The sequence below is a fragment of the Botryllus schlosseri genome, chromosome 11 (assembly GCF_051294905.1).
Source record: "Botryllus schlosseri isolate E-star chromosome 11, Bs_hap1, whole genome shotgun sequence".
Classification (NCBI taxonomy): Eukaryota; Metazoa; Chordata; class Ascidiacea; order Stolidobranchia; family Styelidae; genus Botryllus; species Botryllus schlosseri.
Genome location: NC_137246.1, coordinates 7,337,209 through 7,355,322, shown reverse-complemented (window position 1 = coordinate 7,355,322; position 18,114 = coordinate 7,337,209). Strand labels below are relative to the sequence as shown.

The 18,114-nt window shown below is 41.2% G+C and overlaps 2 protein-coding genes and 2 pseudogenes across 4 annotated transcripts in view; 3 read left to right on the top strand and 1 right to left on the bottom strand.

Moving 5' to 3' along the window:
* Positions 1-13,986, top strand: part of LOC145450005 (peptidyl-prolyl cis-trans isomerase pseudogene) — a 430,289-nt pseudogene extending 416,303 nt beyond the window's left edge. The window contains exon 2 of the transcript XR_013918397.1: positions 13,379-13,986. The product of XR_013918397.1 is annotated as a peptidyl-prolyl cis-trans isomerase pseudogene, transcript variant X1 (transcript). The remainder of the gene's footprint in view (positions 1-13,378) is intronic.
* On the bottom strand, positions 5,024-9,323 carry LOC145450007 (uncharacterized). 2 transcript variants are annotated; one of them, XM_080328461.1, is made up of 6 exons: positions 9,223-9,323; positions 8,884-8,938; positions 8,761-8,815; positions 7,439-7,550; positions 6,482-6,587; positions 5,024-5,214 (listed from the first exon to the last, which is right to left on the bottom strand). In XM_080328461.1, the coding sequence occupies exons 2-6, from the start codon at positions 8,929-8,931 to the stop codon at positions 5,056-5,058; spliced, it is 480 nt and encodes a 159-aa protein (XP_080184587.1). In that variant the 5' UTR covers positions 8,932-8,938; positions 9,223-9,323; the 3' UTR covers positions 5,024-5,055. The 2 variants fall into 2 exon arrangements, with proteins under 2 accessions (XP_080184587.1, XP_080184588.1); XM_080328462.1 differs by having other exon boundaries at positions 9,170-9,226.
* LOC145450000 (uS5 assembly chaperone PDCD2L-like) lies at positions 9,464-11,196 on the top strand. Its single transcript, XM_080328446.1, has one exon. The coding sequence runs from the start codon at positions 9,610-9,612 to the stop codon at positions 10,651-10,653; it is 1,044 nt and encodes a 347-aa protein (XP_080184572.1). The 5' UTR covers positions 9,464-9,609; the 3' UTR covers positions 10,654-11,196.
* On the top strand, positions 11,212-13,378 carry LOC145450006 (peptidyl-prolyl cis-trans isomerase pseudogene; annotated as a pseudogene).
* Positions 13,987-18,114: the final 4,128 nt, after the last annotated feature.

The following is an 18,114-nucleotide window of genomic DNA, read 5'->3' as shown; positions in this document are numbered from 1 at the left end:
TGTATGGGGTATATACATTAAGCATGGTAAACAAGACTTACGTATTTCGAATTATTCGAAAGAAAATATCAAGTACAGTTGTTCATACCTGCATATTTTAACGTTTGTATCAGCAGGCCTATTGCGCGCGGCGTGATATCATAGTTGCAAAATGTTCATTGTTCATTGTTCAATGACGAGTTCATTGAAATATGGAATACCCAGAATGAGAGCGTTGAGAATCGGGAGCACATCTAACGCATCGAGCCTAAGTACTGCAGCAAAGTTGATAAAAAGCGATTTTTCAACTATAAGAAAGTTCATTAGTGGTTAACCTAAGGAAAAAGATGTATTAGAATATAAACAAGTCAACTCGAGCCGAGCAATGTCGACTATCGGCCGTAGGGCTGGGCAAAATCGAGTACCTGAGTGATTCGATTCTGAATCACGTAATATGCTTCGAGTCGAGTCGAGTAATCGAGTATCACCCATTATGACGTCATAGAATAATGTAATACGTCAAAGTTTAGACATGTACCGTTTATGCCACCACAAAGAATATAATGCGTGTTATTCATCTCATAAATGATAGTTTGGTATTTTCCGCTTGGTGACAATGTAGTGGGATAATCATGACTTCGGAAATGTGTTGCGTCCAGTAACCTTCGCAACTTTATACTATATGTTTCGTATGCTACGATACCGTGAACCAAGGTTTCCAGGCTTCAACAGTGAAAATTAGTATCGAAACTATAATTTTCGTTGATAAATTAGCTTCTAGTGGCGACAAGCGTATAATTTCGGTACTCGAAAAAATCGTCTATTACTACTCGACTCGAATCATTAAAATTACTACTCGATTCAGATTCGAGTACTCGAATCATTATGCCCAGCCCTACTATCGGGTAATATCGAGACACCGTTTGCAGTAGAACACATGCTTCAGATCACGATACCGAATTACGGCCGAACTAGAGACACTGTCCCTGGCACCAGCAGTGTAAAAGTGTATAACAAGGGGTCCTTATCCTCGCTTATACGTCAGCCTTTCATTTTTTTATCGCAATACGTTAGGAAAAGGTAAGAGTGCGCTTTCCTCTCGTGTCTTGCCTAAAAACACTGAATTTTGCGTAAAATATATTGAGGAATAGGCTGATCAATTGATCAGCTGTTAGCCGTCATCGAAAACGAACTATTAGCTAACGCGCTTGACATCGGGTTGTCAGCAAATGGCTTAAAGGCCACAATTTCACGGTGAAATTGACATTGGAGAATACAAAATAAAGTAAATATTTGAATGCAAACCGATAATCTTAGTAAACTGTTTCATGAGATCATCATCTCATCACCTATCTCAGTATGAAACACAGTTAAAATTAGCACAGACCAACGCCGGCTTTTGCGTGAAATCCGCAATGCGGTAGTCAGCGTTAGGCCTACCATACTCGACCTCGATAATGAAATTACTGCCTTAATCATTGAGTGTCAATCTCGGGACTTGGCACAGCGTTCGATACTGAAATCAAGATATACCGTTTAAAAGCTCAAGACGGATATAGGTATCGAGCATCGTTAAAATCGATAGAGACCAACACCGGTATTGCGTAAAATCTGTTAGTGATAAATGGCGAGTCAGCTCTCACTCGACTTAGTAAACGAAATTACCACCCACATAGTTCAGTGATAAACTTTAAACTTGGTACGGCGATCGATACTAACACTAAGACCAACTATGCCAAATGTCATGACCGATCTCTGTATGGAACATCGTCAAAATCAATGGAGACCAATACCCGCTTTGGAGTAAAATCTGTTTGCGATACATGACGGATCTGCCAGCACACAGTCAACTTTGGAAACGACATTACTACCGTACACTTTAAGTAGCAACCCTGAAACTTGAAGCAGTGTTAAATACGACCTTCACGATATAACATACCAAGTTACAAAGAATTATCATGGAGCGAAACATCGTCAAAATCGACCTATGCCAGCAAAGGTCGACTCAACGCTTATTACGGTAACCGAGTTCAGATATAGATACGATTGTTACATCACACCGTAAGGGCAACCAGGTAGGTTGCCCCACTTGCTCGGTAATTTTATGAATAGGAGAGAGTAAATCACCGTTTCTTCATTGTGCGCGGCTTTGAGAGAACAGACAGTGAAAGCTTGTTATGAGCGCTACCGGGGCAAGCCCCGGCTAGGCATTCACAAAGCGAAAACAAAGAGCATTCGATTTTCGCAAAGACTTCGCTAGGTATAGGCATTTACAAGCGAAAGCACAAGAATAATGCGGGTTTCGCTGAGATTTCGGTATATATTGATTGCTGTGCGTTAGGGTGGAGTGAAAATGACTTTTTTTTTCAAATCAAAAAAGGCCTTCCTCAATCCTGACAAATGACCTAAAACTTCAATAAAAAGCGACTTCAGGGTGTTGCCCCCATTTTCCAGCCGGCAACCCCCCAATTTCTGCGCGTGGGGGGGTAAAATGGCCCATCTCGGCAACCGCTGGTCGTAGAGTCATGATATATAGCTCAAAATCTGCGGAAGCATCATGTTTCTATATCTGTCTTCTGAAGAAAGTTTTCTCTATTGTGAACACAAAATGAGTTATAGCCAAAAAACTATATATACGCACATTTTTGTTGAAATTCAGCATTTATTCTGACGAATTGTGATCTGTCATTAGTTTTTTTTTTAAAGTAAAGTAACACACTGGCAATACCGAATATTGGGCCCATATTACAAATATATTCACAACACAGTCCTTTTAAAATCAGTTCAAAACATCATAATGAAACATTCACATTGAACGTCTTATATTAAAAATGCATTCTTTTGTCAAGTTTTTTCATCAGTTTACGAGACTTAATTTTTCGGCGAATGAGGCCATCTCGTCTTTGAAATCCCGAAACGTGCCCTGATGCTTCTGTTACGAGCTTTACATGATGTTCCATGCACTGTTTGATTGCGGCATGGATGAAACAAAATCAGAGGCTTCTCGCGGCATTCTTCTAACTCTGCATCAGTTAAGTGCTCAATCGCTGGAGAAAGTTGTTGATATAAGGTTCAATATCAACCAACTCGTGGTATACCTTTGCTTCCAAGTTGAACTTTGAGACGCAGAATAAACGAACAGGACCGCAGTTCAATTGGTTGGAACCGCTATGACTCTCAATGTCCGGGAGTGAATTTTATTCAGCGGCATGTTTTCGAATCGCCAGCACCTTATGGTCACACCCAATTGAAAAAAAAACTACGTGGAAGTGTATCTTGTTGGCCAGTTACTCAATTCAAAAAGCTCTCGCCACCACTTATGGCCTTTCAAAAGCTCCCATAGGAAATTTTTAGTGACTTAAGTAAGGACCAGTTATATGCTTAAATGTGCTGGGCAATTATTCAAGGAAATGCTGATGATGATCTGGCTTACTTGGAGGTTGGACCACCGGTTGCGCATTGAAGATGGCTAACTTTAGGATGCAGTGCAGAGTTTTACGGTATTGTAACAGTTAATGAACCGCCTTTAAACCTGGAGATTCTGGTTCGTTTTTGCTTTGAAGTATATTTTCCAACTTGGTTTGAGATCAAGGGAAACAAACATATAACACATGGACCCAGAAACATCTTCAACTTGATTAAACAGGTTTTGAATTTCTCTGACCGAAACGTTCGAAAAATTGCTCCGAATGTGGTGATAAGAAACGGTTATTCCGCACACCCCGAAAATATTATGATTGCAATGCTGGTAGATGATAATGAAGACATACGAAATAAGGGTGTGACCAAGGTGCTTGCGTTTCGAAAACATGCCGCTGAATAAAATTCACTTGTGGACATTGAAAGTCATAGCAGTTCCAACCTATTCGTTTATTCTGTGTCCCAAAGCTAAGGCATACCACGAATTGGTTGATATTGAACCTTATCAACAACTTCCTCCAACGATTGAGCACTTAACTGATGCAGAGTTAGAAGAATGCCGCGAGAAGCCTCTGATTTTGTTTCATCCATGCCACAATCAAACAGTGGAACGACATGTAAAGCTCGTAACAGAAGCATCAGCACTAGTTTCGGGATTTCAAAGACGAGATGGCCTCATTCGCCGAAAAATTAAGTCTCGTAAACTGATGAAAAAACTTGACAAAAGAATGCATTTTTAATAAAAGTCGTTAAATGTGAGTGTTTCATTATGATGTTTTGAACCGATTTTAAAAGGACTGTGTTGTGAATACATTTGTAATATGGGCCCAATATTCGGTATTGCCACTGTGTTACTTTACTTTAAAAAAATCTAATGACAGATCACAATTCGTCAGAATAAATGCTGAATTTCAACAAAAATGTGCGTATATATAGTTTTTTGGCTATAACTCATTTTGTGTTCACAATAGAGAAAACTTTCTTCAGAAGACAGATAGAAACATGATGCTTCCGCAGATTTTGAGCTATATATCATGACTCTACGACCAGCGGTTGCCGAGATGGGCCATTTTACCCCCCCACGCGCAGAAATTGGGGGGTTGCCGGCTGGAAAATGGGGGCAACACCCTGAAGTCACTTTTGATTGAAGTTTTAGGTCATTTGTCAGGATTGAGGAAGGCCTTTTTTGATTTGAAAAAAAAAAGTCATTTTCACTCCACCCTACTGTGCGTCTATAAATGGTAAATAATTGTTATTGAACAGAATTTTAGGTGGGGCAATGCCCCTGTTGCCCTAGAGGACGAGCCGCCACTGCATATGCATAACATGCCTGCATTGCATATACTGCATTTTCGGTAATGCCCATTCTCGGTATTGACCGGACATTTCTACAAGCAACCTCTGACTCTGTAACGCAGGAGACGTATAATCCAACTAGATTAGTGTAACGGGAGACGCTGACAGCTAGCACTGGCAACACCCTTATCCGTAAGATTGATTGCCCAGGTGTAGGACACTCTCAACATAGTACCCTAGCAGCAAAACCCATAACGTTTCCACAGTTACGCAATATTGGAAACCACAAATTTCCTGCACCCCAACCCGAAGAAACTGACAGCAGTCACTCAACCAGACCAATATTTATTGCATATCAACTTATGCAGATTCCTTCTTCCCGTCATTTTTGTAAACGTACGTCAGACCACACTTGCCGCAGTATTGCCTGTCAAAATGGGCCGCCATGAAAACACCGGCCCCGCAGTTCTCCATCGGGCACTCACGTCGGAGTCTCGTAATCTTGCCCTGGTCATCAATCTGTGAAAGCAGAATAAGATTATCACTTGCTACAAAACAGCACAGTAATCATTCATATGTTACTGTTTTCTTGCAAAAATCAATCATTACCAATCGCTTATGCTTATCTTAAATTTGAAGTCCCCACTAATTTAACCAACCTTGACATGAGTTTTGGAAGGAAATTTGTAATAAGTGGTTCTACCCGAGGTAGATATCGTAAAACAAGGAAATCAACGAGTCCTCTGTACGAAGACTCTTGAAGTTACAGAACTCCAATATTCAATTGGAGAGTATATTCATATTGAAATAAACCTGAATCTTTCCGGCTGGCACTCGTCAGGGGTAATCATCAGCAACCAGTAGAGACAATCACCAAATATGACCTCACCGGCACAGAATTCCGAAAAACCACAAAGGGATACCACTCATTGACAAGTCCAGCAATGGCTCTGAAAACTACCTCATACGAAGCACAGATTGTAGGACTGCCAACTATCATTTCATAAACAAAATCGTGGCACCATAGTGTCCGACAGTGGTGACTGGTGTGGTCGTGTGGACACAAGCAAATGTCACAGGGGTCACGGCTCACTGCGATTGGTTAACGTCACTCTTTCCATTTTAACAAAGGCAATTCATGGCACTATTTAGACTGGCTTGCCGAGCACGAAATTTGTTAAAATTGGTATCAATGGGAAGCTACCGGGGTACTGATAACGAAAATATAAATTTTATTCTGCTCGTGGTCCTGGAACCCCTCATAAGTGGCCTCGAATTATGCATTGTACCGCAACAATGCCGGCTGGGATAGGTCGCAGCTCAGCAGCGTGTGAGGAGCGCAAACCAAGAGCGTACCAGCCATGAGCAGATTAAAATTTATAAGTTTGTAAACAGTACCGCGGTAGCTTTCGATTAATACCGATTTCAACAAATTTCGCGCTCGGCAAGCCAGCCAAAATAGTGTCGTAAATAGCCTTTGGTCAACTAGAAAGAGTGACGTTACGTTACCCAATTGCAGTGAGCTGTGAGATTTGCTTGTGCCCGCACCACTGTACAACGCAACGGTGGCACAGTCAAAATAACCAACTCCGCAATAGTATCTCTAACGAGTCGAAACCACTACATCAATGAAAACGAGCGACAAATCAGTAGACTTGAAAGTGGCATTTGAGAGAATTTCAAACTTCATCACTTCGAAAATGGTGATGCGAAAAAATAACACTGATCACAGGAACTACATCTAGGAAGAAACTCATGCCTCACAAAATGCTGTTATATACATTACCTTATAATATTTCAAAGTCGCAAGCTTGACCTTCACCCTCTTGTGCTTGATTTTTTTGGGAGTGGTGTAAGTCTTCTTCTTGCGCTTTTTGCCACCACCTCTCAGTCTGAAAGAGCACAAATCAGAGTTATAACGAGATATACTGCACGACCCACATCACCGCCGGTGTAGGCAATGAAGTTGCACGTTGGGTTCATCAATGATCTCAAGGACTTCCAAGTCCGGTACCAGCAAGTACACATACCGTAATAGTTATAATGCTACATATTACAGGCCAGACCTCGCCACATTAGTGGTCACTATGGCTCACGGCTTCGGTGATGGATGGGGAGGATCAGCGGATATGAATGGGCATATTGCCTCAAGTGCAATGGCCCTGACACTGCCAAGACCGTGACGTTCAGAAAACAGCTCAAGGCTTCCCTAACGGCCAGACCACGGACAATTGGAATATGAAGATATGACAGGCATATTCAATATTCAAATACGATCACTTACTACTAGGGTCGGGCATAATGACATACGAGTACTAAAATCGTATCCATTTAGCGAACGAAAAATAAAAGTTTCGATGCTTTTTTCCGAGCATGGGAGCCTAAAAACCTCAGTTGTCCGCATATCAACATCCAAAATATGTACGCAAAGCTACACATGTTCACAGATACAACATTTATGCGAGTTTTTAAGCGACCAGTGGCGTTGTCCCGAAGTGGTGTGAAATAGTCATGGTCAAGATGAGCAAATTTCTTTTCGATGACCTGTACCTGGCGCTATATTTTCAAATATCCAGGTCAAAATCAATGTTATGACATCATTAAATATTCGGTGGTACTCAATTTTCCCAGATCTACTCGTTATATGTAGCAGTCATTCTGAGCATTCCAAGTGAAGGTGGGGCTAGAAGGTCATGATGCAGAGATCCGCACAATCCAAACCCGAGCTAATCCACGCCATTACCTGAGTACGAGATGGAGAGTAGACTCCTTTTGAATGTTGTAGTCACTCAAGGTTCTGCCATCTTCCAATTGCTTTCCAGCGAAGATGAGACGCTGCTGATCGGGAGGAATTCCTGAAAAGAGTATATCGTCTGACAAATCGAACAGCTAGTTGGGACATGGTAGGTTACTACAGAACTTGGTCGGTTTGAGTGAAAAATGACAAAATTTTTTGCTACTGATGCATGATAGAAACCATTAAATTTAACCGGAGTGTGTCCAAACCGACCTGAAAAAGTCGACTGGCTGCAATGTCATCATAGACTAAATGCAACCCTTAGTTTTACTTGCATTCAACATAAATTAGCAATATAAGCACTAGAGCCCGAGTATCGGAACGAGTACCATGAATTATGGAGTCTTACAGACGGTATGACTTGTAAAGTTGAAATATGGCGCTTAGCCGAGACCAACAAAAAAAATTCCAGTAACACCACACTGAAGTTTACGTTTTAATGATTATGCTGCAGGTCAGAAACTATTGGACAAAAATGTTACTCTCGCTAATGTGTGTAATATTGTTCTACATGGTTTGGATGGTGGGATGGCTTCAAGGCTTCCTCAGAGAGAGGAACTATCGTCATAGAATTGTAATTCTTGATAAAAGATATCATGGTGGCAACTCGGGGGCGTACATGAAGAACTTGACTTGATACAATCATAGCTAATTCAGACTGACGATTACCCCTGACGAGTGTCAGCCGAAAATATTAGGGTTCATTTTAATATGAATATACTATTCAATTCTAATTCAGACTGAAAACTAGAATCATTGTGCCCAACCGCCAACCCTCAGGCACTATAATTATATAGTCCGGATTCGCTACTGGAATCTCGGTACGTTTTGCCTAACAGGTGATCAGCTATGATTCTACAAGTTGATATATAATTTGATAATAAATAAAAAATAAATAATTGTGTGTGCACAGGACACAGATTCCATACAGGCCTTATATAGCAGTCCTGAAATGTAACTTGGTTTGGTAATCAGTGAGATTAGATTGTTTTACATCCAAGTCTCGGAAAATAGTGCAGTTGCGAAGATGCTGAGTTAGCTATGGCAAATATTTTCAAAAATACTCGAAAAATACCTGTACATCAGAAACGCGAAAGTGCGAGAAACCAAGATATCATGAGAACAATCAATGCCACCGTTGTGTCGGGCAAAATACTAATGATAGCAGAATAACAAACCTATACAAATTTTCAAAGTCAGCTGGTCAATTGTACGTATATACCGCTTAGTAAGCGGCGCTTACTAGACAAATATTATATTACTCATACCTTCCTTATCTTGGATCTTTGTTTTCACATTTTCGATGGTATCGGAGGCCTCGACCTATTCAAATAGTTCAAATATTTCAGTACTATATTATTTCCAAGGAAAATAGTACTAAATTACTTTACCTCAAGAGTGATGGTCTTGCCCGTTAAAGTCTTCACAAAGATCTGCATCTTAAGGCTGTAAAAATGAACAGTTTATGAGTAAAATATCGACAAAATATATCGATTATATAGGCTGGATTCAGCTTAGGAATGCACAGAAACAGCCATTTTGTAGCAGAAAACCTGACAGTAGAGCCTCGCATCAATCAATATGGTGCAACAACGAAGCAGTTCTTCAAAATTATTAATCAGCTATATCATCATGCACGTGATGGGAAAGAAATAAGTCACTAATTCGCACAAATACCTGAATAATTCCAACGCGAATTACAGTATTAATCGCTAAGAAATTTAACTCACCGCACGTCAAGACTCACGCAGCAGAAAAGGAAATTTCACGGTTGAGCAGATTCGAAGCCAACACGAGGAATGCGAATATGAAATACTCGCTTATGCACTAACTACTCCATAAATTGTGTTTATTATAGGTAAATTATGCCATAAAAAAATTGAATCAAATATTTCGGACAATTTATTCGCAAAAAACCTATTCTTATATCATATGACTCATGTGCAACTTCGTTGACCTCACAGCTGGTACTTGGAAAGCTGAAATCAAGTAAATCACGTGGGTTTCGTGGAGCTAATCGCGATCGCTGTGAATGCAATCATTGCAATGTTTTGAATGCAGACCGAGTCGTTATATCTATCCATAGTACGGTTAGATAAATATCAAAGTAAACCGCTATGAACGGCGAAATTGCGTCTTTGAAAAAGTCAGCCCTCCTCGGCGTCATTGATGAGAAAATCAGATCATCTGAAAGAACGTCGTATTCGGTAAACAAAATTGGCGGATATGGAGATTTTGATGCTGATTCCGAAGGCACCTCGGAATGCCGCTTATGCGGTGGCCCTCAGTCATTAGTAACCCAGATATATTGCCCGCTGGATGATTCTCCGTATCATCGCACAATATACGTTCTCTGTTGCGTCAAGCCGGAATGTTGGAGCAAGGGCCGTGGTTGGACAGTTTTACGTCAGATGGTGATTGATGGAAATGTTGGCCGAAAGTCAGAGTCGACTAAGCTTGAAAATTGGGGAGTAGATGAAAATTGTTGGGGAGATGATACTTGGGAATCACCTGAACAAGATGATAATTATGAGGCAATAAAAACTGACTCGAAGCTATCCCTAGAGCTACAGCAATTGCATTTGAATGGAACAAGCAGCAGCTGTCAGCCAAATTCTTTTATCGATACTGCTCGCGGTCTTTGCTTCAAGGCTTATTATGTAAATGTGCTTGAAGAAGCAGATTGCTTGCACTATGTCCCGCCGACAGCAAAAGTTAACATGAAAAATAAGTTTGCAGAAGTCCCAGATATAGATGACTTGTCTGGGTTTTCTGGCAAGTATAAACTAGCAGACGAAAAATACGAACCGGCAACATATAAAGACAGAACATTTCATAAATTCTGGAAATATATCAAATCTGTTCCCGAGCAAGTGATACGCTATTGCCTATCTGGATTGCCAATATTACCCAAGGATGAAAAACCGAAGCCTCCGCCATGCGTCTGTGGGGCTTCGAGGGTGTTTGAATTGCAACTGATGCCTTCACTGTTGCCGTATTTGAAAACAGATAGTGGATCTGTGGAATTTTCAACAATACTTATTTACACCTGCTCGAAAAACTGTGTTTATGATTCTAAATATTCAGTTTCGGAAGAGGCTTTGGTTTATTTCGATGATCCCGATTTATCTTATTTTAAAGGGCAAAAAAATGCGAGTTGACAAAGATGTACCGAGTTTAATATGTAATGAATCGATCTGAGTAGCGAGATCAATTATATGCGCATTAAGTATGAATGAAGTATACATATTTATTAACCAACAAGGTTTTCTCGCAATTGTGTTTTCTTTCCTGTGAACTGTCCAGTAGTAATATGAATTGGGCTGTAGACGCTGCCCACAGGATTGGCAATTTGTGTTATTTTAATTGATACGATCAATTCCAATACCTCATGATAGCAACATGCCTGATTTATAGCAGACTGTATCCGTGTGTTTTATGTAGGAGTTTAAAAATGCCTGTGGGCTGAGTGGATTGAAATGTTCATATTGTAAGTAGTTCCAGTCCTGGCGGTGTGTATTTCATTCATCCGCGCATTCGTGATACATAATTGGGTTTTATTATTGCGGGAAACTTCTGGAACATTCACAGACTAGCATGTTAACAATAAGTAGCATGGGTACTTGTAAAAATCAATCCTAGCTACACTTTCTTTCTACTGCCCAAATTCCTCATGTCATTACCTGTTTTGAACTGTTTCTAGATACCATTATAACAGAGTATGGCTTCAAAAAATCCTAAAGTGTTCTTTGATGTCTCCATAGCTACGACTGACCATGGCCGTATCACCTTTGAACTTAGGAGAGACGTAGTCCCGAAGACGGTTGAAAATTTTCGATCCTTATGCACCGGCGAGACTGGATTGTCCTTCAAGGGGACCGAATTTTACAGGATTATCCCAGGATTCATGTGCGAGGGCGGTGACGTTACACGTGGTGACGGTACTGGTGGAAAAAGTATATACGGCAATGAATTTGCGGACGAAAACTTCAAACTTGATCACGATGAGCCGGGGGTGTTGTCAATGGGAAATACCGGGCCAGACTCGAATACGTCACTGTTCTTTATCTGTCTTACTGAAACACCGTGGCTTGACGGTCGACATGTTGTGTTTGGGTCAGTAATTGAAGGAATGGAAGTTGTACGGAAGATGGAGTCCAGAGGGACTGAAAGTGGGCGTGTGATGGGCTCGGTAAAGATTACAAACTGCGGTGAACTGCCCGCGTAATGTGTGTGGACCCGATTCTCCGGTGGTAAACAAATTCACCAATGGAATCATCAGCTCCCGTTTCTGATATCTTCATATGATATCTATCATTATATCAGCATATGAATGATGCTAGAAACAATCCAAGGGTGGAATTTTTCTGAAAAGTTCACATGCGAGATGCGATTTCTGATTGGTGATTGTGATGTCCTGTTCGATCATCATTAGTTGTGTGGGGTGTATCTATTTTGTCAATGTCACTCTGCTTGAGTTGCATCACTGTAGGCAACTATCTCGACTCTGCCAGCAAATATTTCATTATTCTGCCAGAATAGTTGGCAACATTCTCAAAATAGATACACCCAGTTGTGAGATTTTGTTTTACCTGTTTAGTATACACAGCTGAACCGAACGCTTCAATGTTATTATTCATTTTATGCACCAAAATGTGTTTTACCGATATTCTTTATGACTTTGTCTTGACAGACTTAATCATTGCTTCGCAAGCACGTTGCGATGTTCTTTTATTACTTTTTCCCCTTGCGATGTATTGTACTGAACAAAATTTCCTGAAATGGAACAGGTCAGTCGCACCACACCTTCAAGCTAGCAATGTCTCTGCTTATTTCAGTCGTATTCAACGACAATCTTGTGATGTCACATATCTATTGTGACGTGAATCACGTGATGACTCCTATCAATGCAATGTCCTAATGGACGTAATTTGAGTACCAGCAAATTGTCTTTTCACATTTCATTGGATATGTACCAGGGTATTCACCAAAAATGGTAATAATGACACTCATTTTTCAGTCCTGCATGTCCAATTCTGGTTAATTATGTTTATTTTAACTGTTTGTAGTTTCTATCCTTACATTTTAGTCATGACTCGAGAGTGTCTTAGATATTTATACAGCTTGGAAAATATTAAGAATGAACAACCCCGACTTAGTTCTGACACCGAAAACAGTGAAATGTCCATTTGCTTATCGTCCCTCTCCCACAGATGCTAGAGGTCAAGTCCATACTCGAAATATAATTTCAATATTCTTATCCTTCGAGCGGCGAAAGAAATGCTACTACTCTGCTCTAGGTCTGCAGCCCTGGAATGATGCATTCACCCCATACCTGTGTAGTAGGCCTAGTAGTGTTTCTCATTACTCCATGAGCTTATGTTTTAGCTTCACTCATCTACTCCCACCCATTGTTGTGGGAGTTACTCTGGCAAACGCTCTATTAATAATCCGGAGATCTACTTAGCTGGCTTTGATGATATCGACCATCTCAGGATACATTTTAGGAATGTCGCTTAACCTACAGCATACACTGACATCGCCGACGTATACGCCTTACTTCGATATATGCATGTTATTCGAATTCATCCCTTTCGACATTTTCCATCCTATATCAGTTACTATATTGAAGCTAAGCTTCGTATCTGGTTATTACAAACTAATTCTACATATTTTCATGCAAGCAATCCATGGTAAAACTGGGTGGAATGACTTACGAATTATGTTGTTAATGTCAGCTCATTTAATACTTTAATGTTTTATTTCGCAATACGGGCGTCTGCCGTCTTTTCTTAATGATATCAACCATTCGGTACTCTTGTTCTGTAATTAGAACAGGTACCCGTTTGTAAGAATTCTCAAGTATATTCTTCTACATTAATGCAGGCATCGCCGTAACGTCATTCAGAATGACCTCTAGAATATTCAGATGCTTTACCAGTGCGGCGTCAACGGCTGCCAATCCCAAAGTGTTCTTTGACATCTCGATTTCCGGAAAAAACGTCGGCCGCGTCACCTTCGAACTCAGGAAAGACGTCGTTCCGAAAACGGCCGAGAATTTCCGATGTCTCTGCACCGGCGAAAAGGGGTTTGGTTTCAAAGGCAGCCATTTTCACAGGATCATACCCGGGTTCATGTGCCAAGGCGGAGACTTCACGCACGGTAACGGGACCGGCGGGAAGAGCATATACGGCAGTAAGTTTAAAGACGAAAACTTCAAACTAGAACATACCGGGGCGGGAATATTATCGATGGCGAACGCCGGTCCGCATACGAACGGTTCGCAATTCTTTATATGCACGGCCAAAACGGATTGGCTGGACGGTAGACATGTTGTGTTCGGGTCGGTCACGGATGGGATTGAAGTGGTCCGTCTGATGGAGTCTAAGGGAACGCAAGGTGGTAAAGTGCTAGAATCTGTGGAAATCGCTGACTGTGGCGAATTGAATGAGTGATTGTTTATATTTTTGTACCGAATAAATAGTGTGATTGAGCGATTGGGTGTGAAAGAGTACTGGGCCTATATAGTGAAGTCTTCAATCAATCAGGTTTATTAATATTTTCATCGTTTCAAAACATTACAAGACTGCGATACAATGAAAAGATAGGAAGTGGTCGAAACAACTTGGAGGAGCCATTCAAATCGGACACACACCTTAGCCTAGGCCAGTGGTTTCCAACGTGGGCGATTTTGCGGTCTAGGGGGGCGAAAATGACGAAGGGGGCGATGACGCGCCAAAACGGCTGACCTTTTTTTTTAGTCAACCCACGGAAATTTAGTTACAAAAGTGTCTAAAATTAGACATCGTGCCGAAAATTTGACCTTTTTTTTTTTAGTCAACCCGCCGGTGATTACAGTTTGTCTGCGCATTTTTCGATACACAAAATTTGGGGGGCGATGATGGGTGTTGACCTTGAAAAGGGGGTGAAAAAGGTTGGGAACCACTGGCCTAGGCGAAGTAAATAAGAGGCATACACACTGAATGAACGGTAATGCAGAGAATATAAGACGCAAGCGACAAAATGAGGTGGCATGTGGCGGAGGGCGAGGTCATCAGCAAATTCGATAGCGACGACCATGATATTGTGAGTTCAGCTTGACATAACGGTGCAGGCGTCAGAATACGAGCTGGGAACAACTGAACAAGGGCAATATCTCCCTAACTTTTGTAGCTGCGACGCGATTGTAAAAACTTGTTTGACTTACGACTAGGGCTGGGCAAATTCGAGTACTTGAGTGATTCGATTCTGAATCACGTATTATGCTTCGAGTCGAGTAAGTTCGAAACTGTACCTCTTATGCCATCACAAATAATATAATGGTTGTTATCCATCACATTAAAGATACTTAGGTATTTTTCGACCATACCGATATCATTGCACTTTGTGACAATGTTGTGGGATGATCATGACTTCGGAAATGCCTTATTTCTAGTAACGTTCTTAGCTTTTTACTTTGTTTTGCACGCTGCGATACGGCCAATCAATGTTTCAAGGCTACCAAAGTGAAAAATAGGATCGTAACTTTAATTCTGCTTGATAAATTAACTTTCAGTGACGAAGGACGTATAATTTCAGTACTCGAAAAAAACGTCTTTTACTACTCGACTCGAATCATTAGAATTAATACTCGATTCGGATTCGAGTACTCGAATCATTTTGCCCAGCCCTACTTACGACGCACCACTAATCGCAGCTTCAATGGCAATACCTTTGTCTCTCACAGGCCGTAGTGAATTGATATTTTCGCACTTTAATTATTACGTAGCCCAGGGTTCGGCAACCACCGGCACAAATGGCACGCGAGATGATTTGACGCAAACGACAGATTATGACCATGACCATGTTTTAGCAAAAAGTGAAACAGAAATTTTTAAATTGTACAAAGCTCGTAGGCGACCCAAACATATCTCGTGAATCAACATCAAATAGAGTTTTTTGGGGACAAGCTTTAATTATCGTGAAAAATAAATTCTGCGCTTCGCGCGATTTATTGAAATCTGGTGTCTTGAATAGGCCTATAATGTGGGAACCCGGCCCCTACAAATATGCATATTGTACAGAAATTAGTCCAACCGTATTAGCAATTATGAACGAACATCAACTAAACATCGTACGAAACCGTTTGGATGCTTTAGTCAAGGAATGTGCACTGTGCATGTGCAGTGTCCTCGTGCAATGTTCAGCCTGCGGGAGCGCGACTAATATATGAACCGGCATTTCGGCGCTGGGTATTTTCACGTTATAGAAGACTCCGTGTCTAAATGCGAATTTGGAATAGTAGTGCTCGTCTCACGAAAGAGGATATTATTTTAGTTTCGTCTGGTACGTGTAGGACATTCCAATAGCCCAGGGCTGGCCAACCTTTTCAACCAAAGGCCACATTCGATTGACGAACTTTTGCGCGGGCCACTATCCGCGCGAAGCGCGAAAAATTTTTGAGGTTCATAGGTCAATAATATTGTCACTTGACTATATTGCGGGCCTGCCGTATATCGTTGGGATAAGTTTGCGAGGGCTGGGCTATTCGGCGCATGGACATATCGATATCGAAAGCTGCGACCAACATGCGTTAATCATTTTGTGCCTAGGTTTCATAGTCGACGGTCTTACTGCGTGCGCAAACGCAAGGTCGCATATGTTGAACGACACTTTGTCTCGTAATCGCGAATATAGTTAGACTCAATCTGATACATTGGGTGTTCTTCAATTTTCACAAAAGGGCAACAATATTAAAAACAAGAAATCGAGTGGCAACATATTGCGCTAAGCTTGTAGAAATTTTTTACCTTTGATAAATCTATCGCAAATTATTCTGCTTTATTGTAGTGTACGAAGATATAGGCTACCAATATGTGAATGGTTGATGGATCTGTCAATGAGTCGAAACTGATATTTTATTCATCACATCTCAAGTGTTGCGGCCAGACTAATAAAATTTTTGGTTGGCCTTGCAAGTTCACAATCTGTGCAATCCATTTTTGATGATATTAGAAATTTCGGAAATTACCTCGCGGGCCACTCAAAACCTTCTCGCGGGCCACGGGTTGGCCGGCCCTGCAATAGCCTATATCTGGTTCAACGACAACCTTTATACCGCTTTACCGCGACCTCTGGAGCTTAGCAGACAAATCTAGAGCCAGACCAACCTCAATATGACATCAAACCGACTTGTATGATACAACAACAGCAATTGACCTGTCACTGATTAGATATGGTAGCGAAAGCGAACACAGCTGGCTTGGAAACGACCAAAGCAACCACAGAAGATCGATCGTTACGCGACTAAAAATAAATGGTGCAAACAGCGATATGTCTAGTACGGTAGCGACCTAAAATTAAATAGCCTAATCAATGTCGTAACCGAGGCCCTTGCCAGCTGCAGATAACCGGTTGGTGGGATTCTTTGCTTGAAACGCTAAATATGACATAATTCAAAATGTTTGGCACGCCAGTAGATAATAATTTCACATTTTCTGGCATTTTATCACGCTTCATATAAAAGGTTGCCGGCCCCTAACGTAGCCAAAAGCCTGGTTTCAGCTGAACGCCGGTGTAGTGGCCGGCGGTGTATCAGCCCGTCTGAGCTAGGAACAGGCTGAAAAAATGTCAGCTTTCTTTCGCTGAGCAGCAGTCATCGTATTTTCGTAATAAACAGTTCGATTAGCGCGAAGCACGAGACTCACATTTGCAAGTTACTGTAGCGCAAATTTTACTCCTTCAAGGGTTATTTAATTACGGGCCGCAAAGGGTATAATTTTGGGTCGACACGGTGCCAGAACTATCTGATAATAATATGTTTGTAATATTTGTTGAATTTACTGCATAATATCCCGCGGTAGTTTTACATATCCAAGGTCATTGTGTTTGGTACTATGACCAATAAGCAAGGCACGAAGGACATATGGCTTGGTCATGAGAATCTGCCGACCTATTGGTTTGAATTCATGATAACATTTGTCCGACTTTTTTTTTTTTTTTTGGAAAGCATATGGTCGAATACCGTTGGGATGAACTAGTGTATGGTGCAACTAGCGAGTTCATGCCTATGAGACTCATTCATTTCGAAGCCAACCCTTTCTGCGTCGGGGCACATGATTGAAGATGTGGGCTACGTACAGTTTTGGCCAACATACCGCTGATAAAATGGGGTGCCAAAAACATCAGCGGCGCCAAAACCTTTGCCAAAAATGACCGTCGCTGGGAGGCCAAACCTTTCGATATGAATTTGCTCCGTTGTCGGTATAGTCGGCACCGAATAGTCCCATTCTTGCAATCTGAGTAGTCAGTAGTCAGTAGTACAAATACGACGAGCATAGGAATTTATATCACCCCTGTTTGAAATCGCGTGCGTCAGACGTGTTCCGTTAGGTACAATTGTGGTGTGAAGACCTGGCCGTCGAAGCACAAGTAGACGTTATTGTACAAAACCCTACAACTTGTTTGGCCGAGAAGGGTTTTAGTGAAATAGTTGAAATCAAAACGAGGGAAAAGAGTCGCCTTTTTAATGAGACAATTGATGGCCTAAAAGCTATTAACCAATTTGTTGCACATCTGAAGAAAATATTCTTACGTATGATCATCTTCTTTTTGTAAAAACAAGTTTCGGTTGGTTTGTGTGA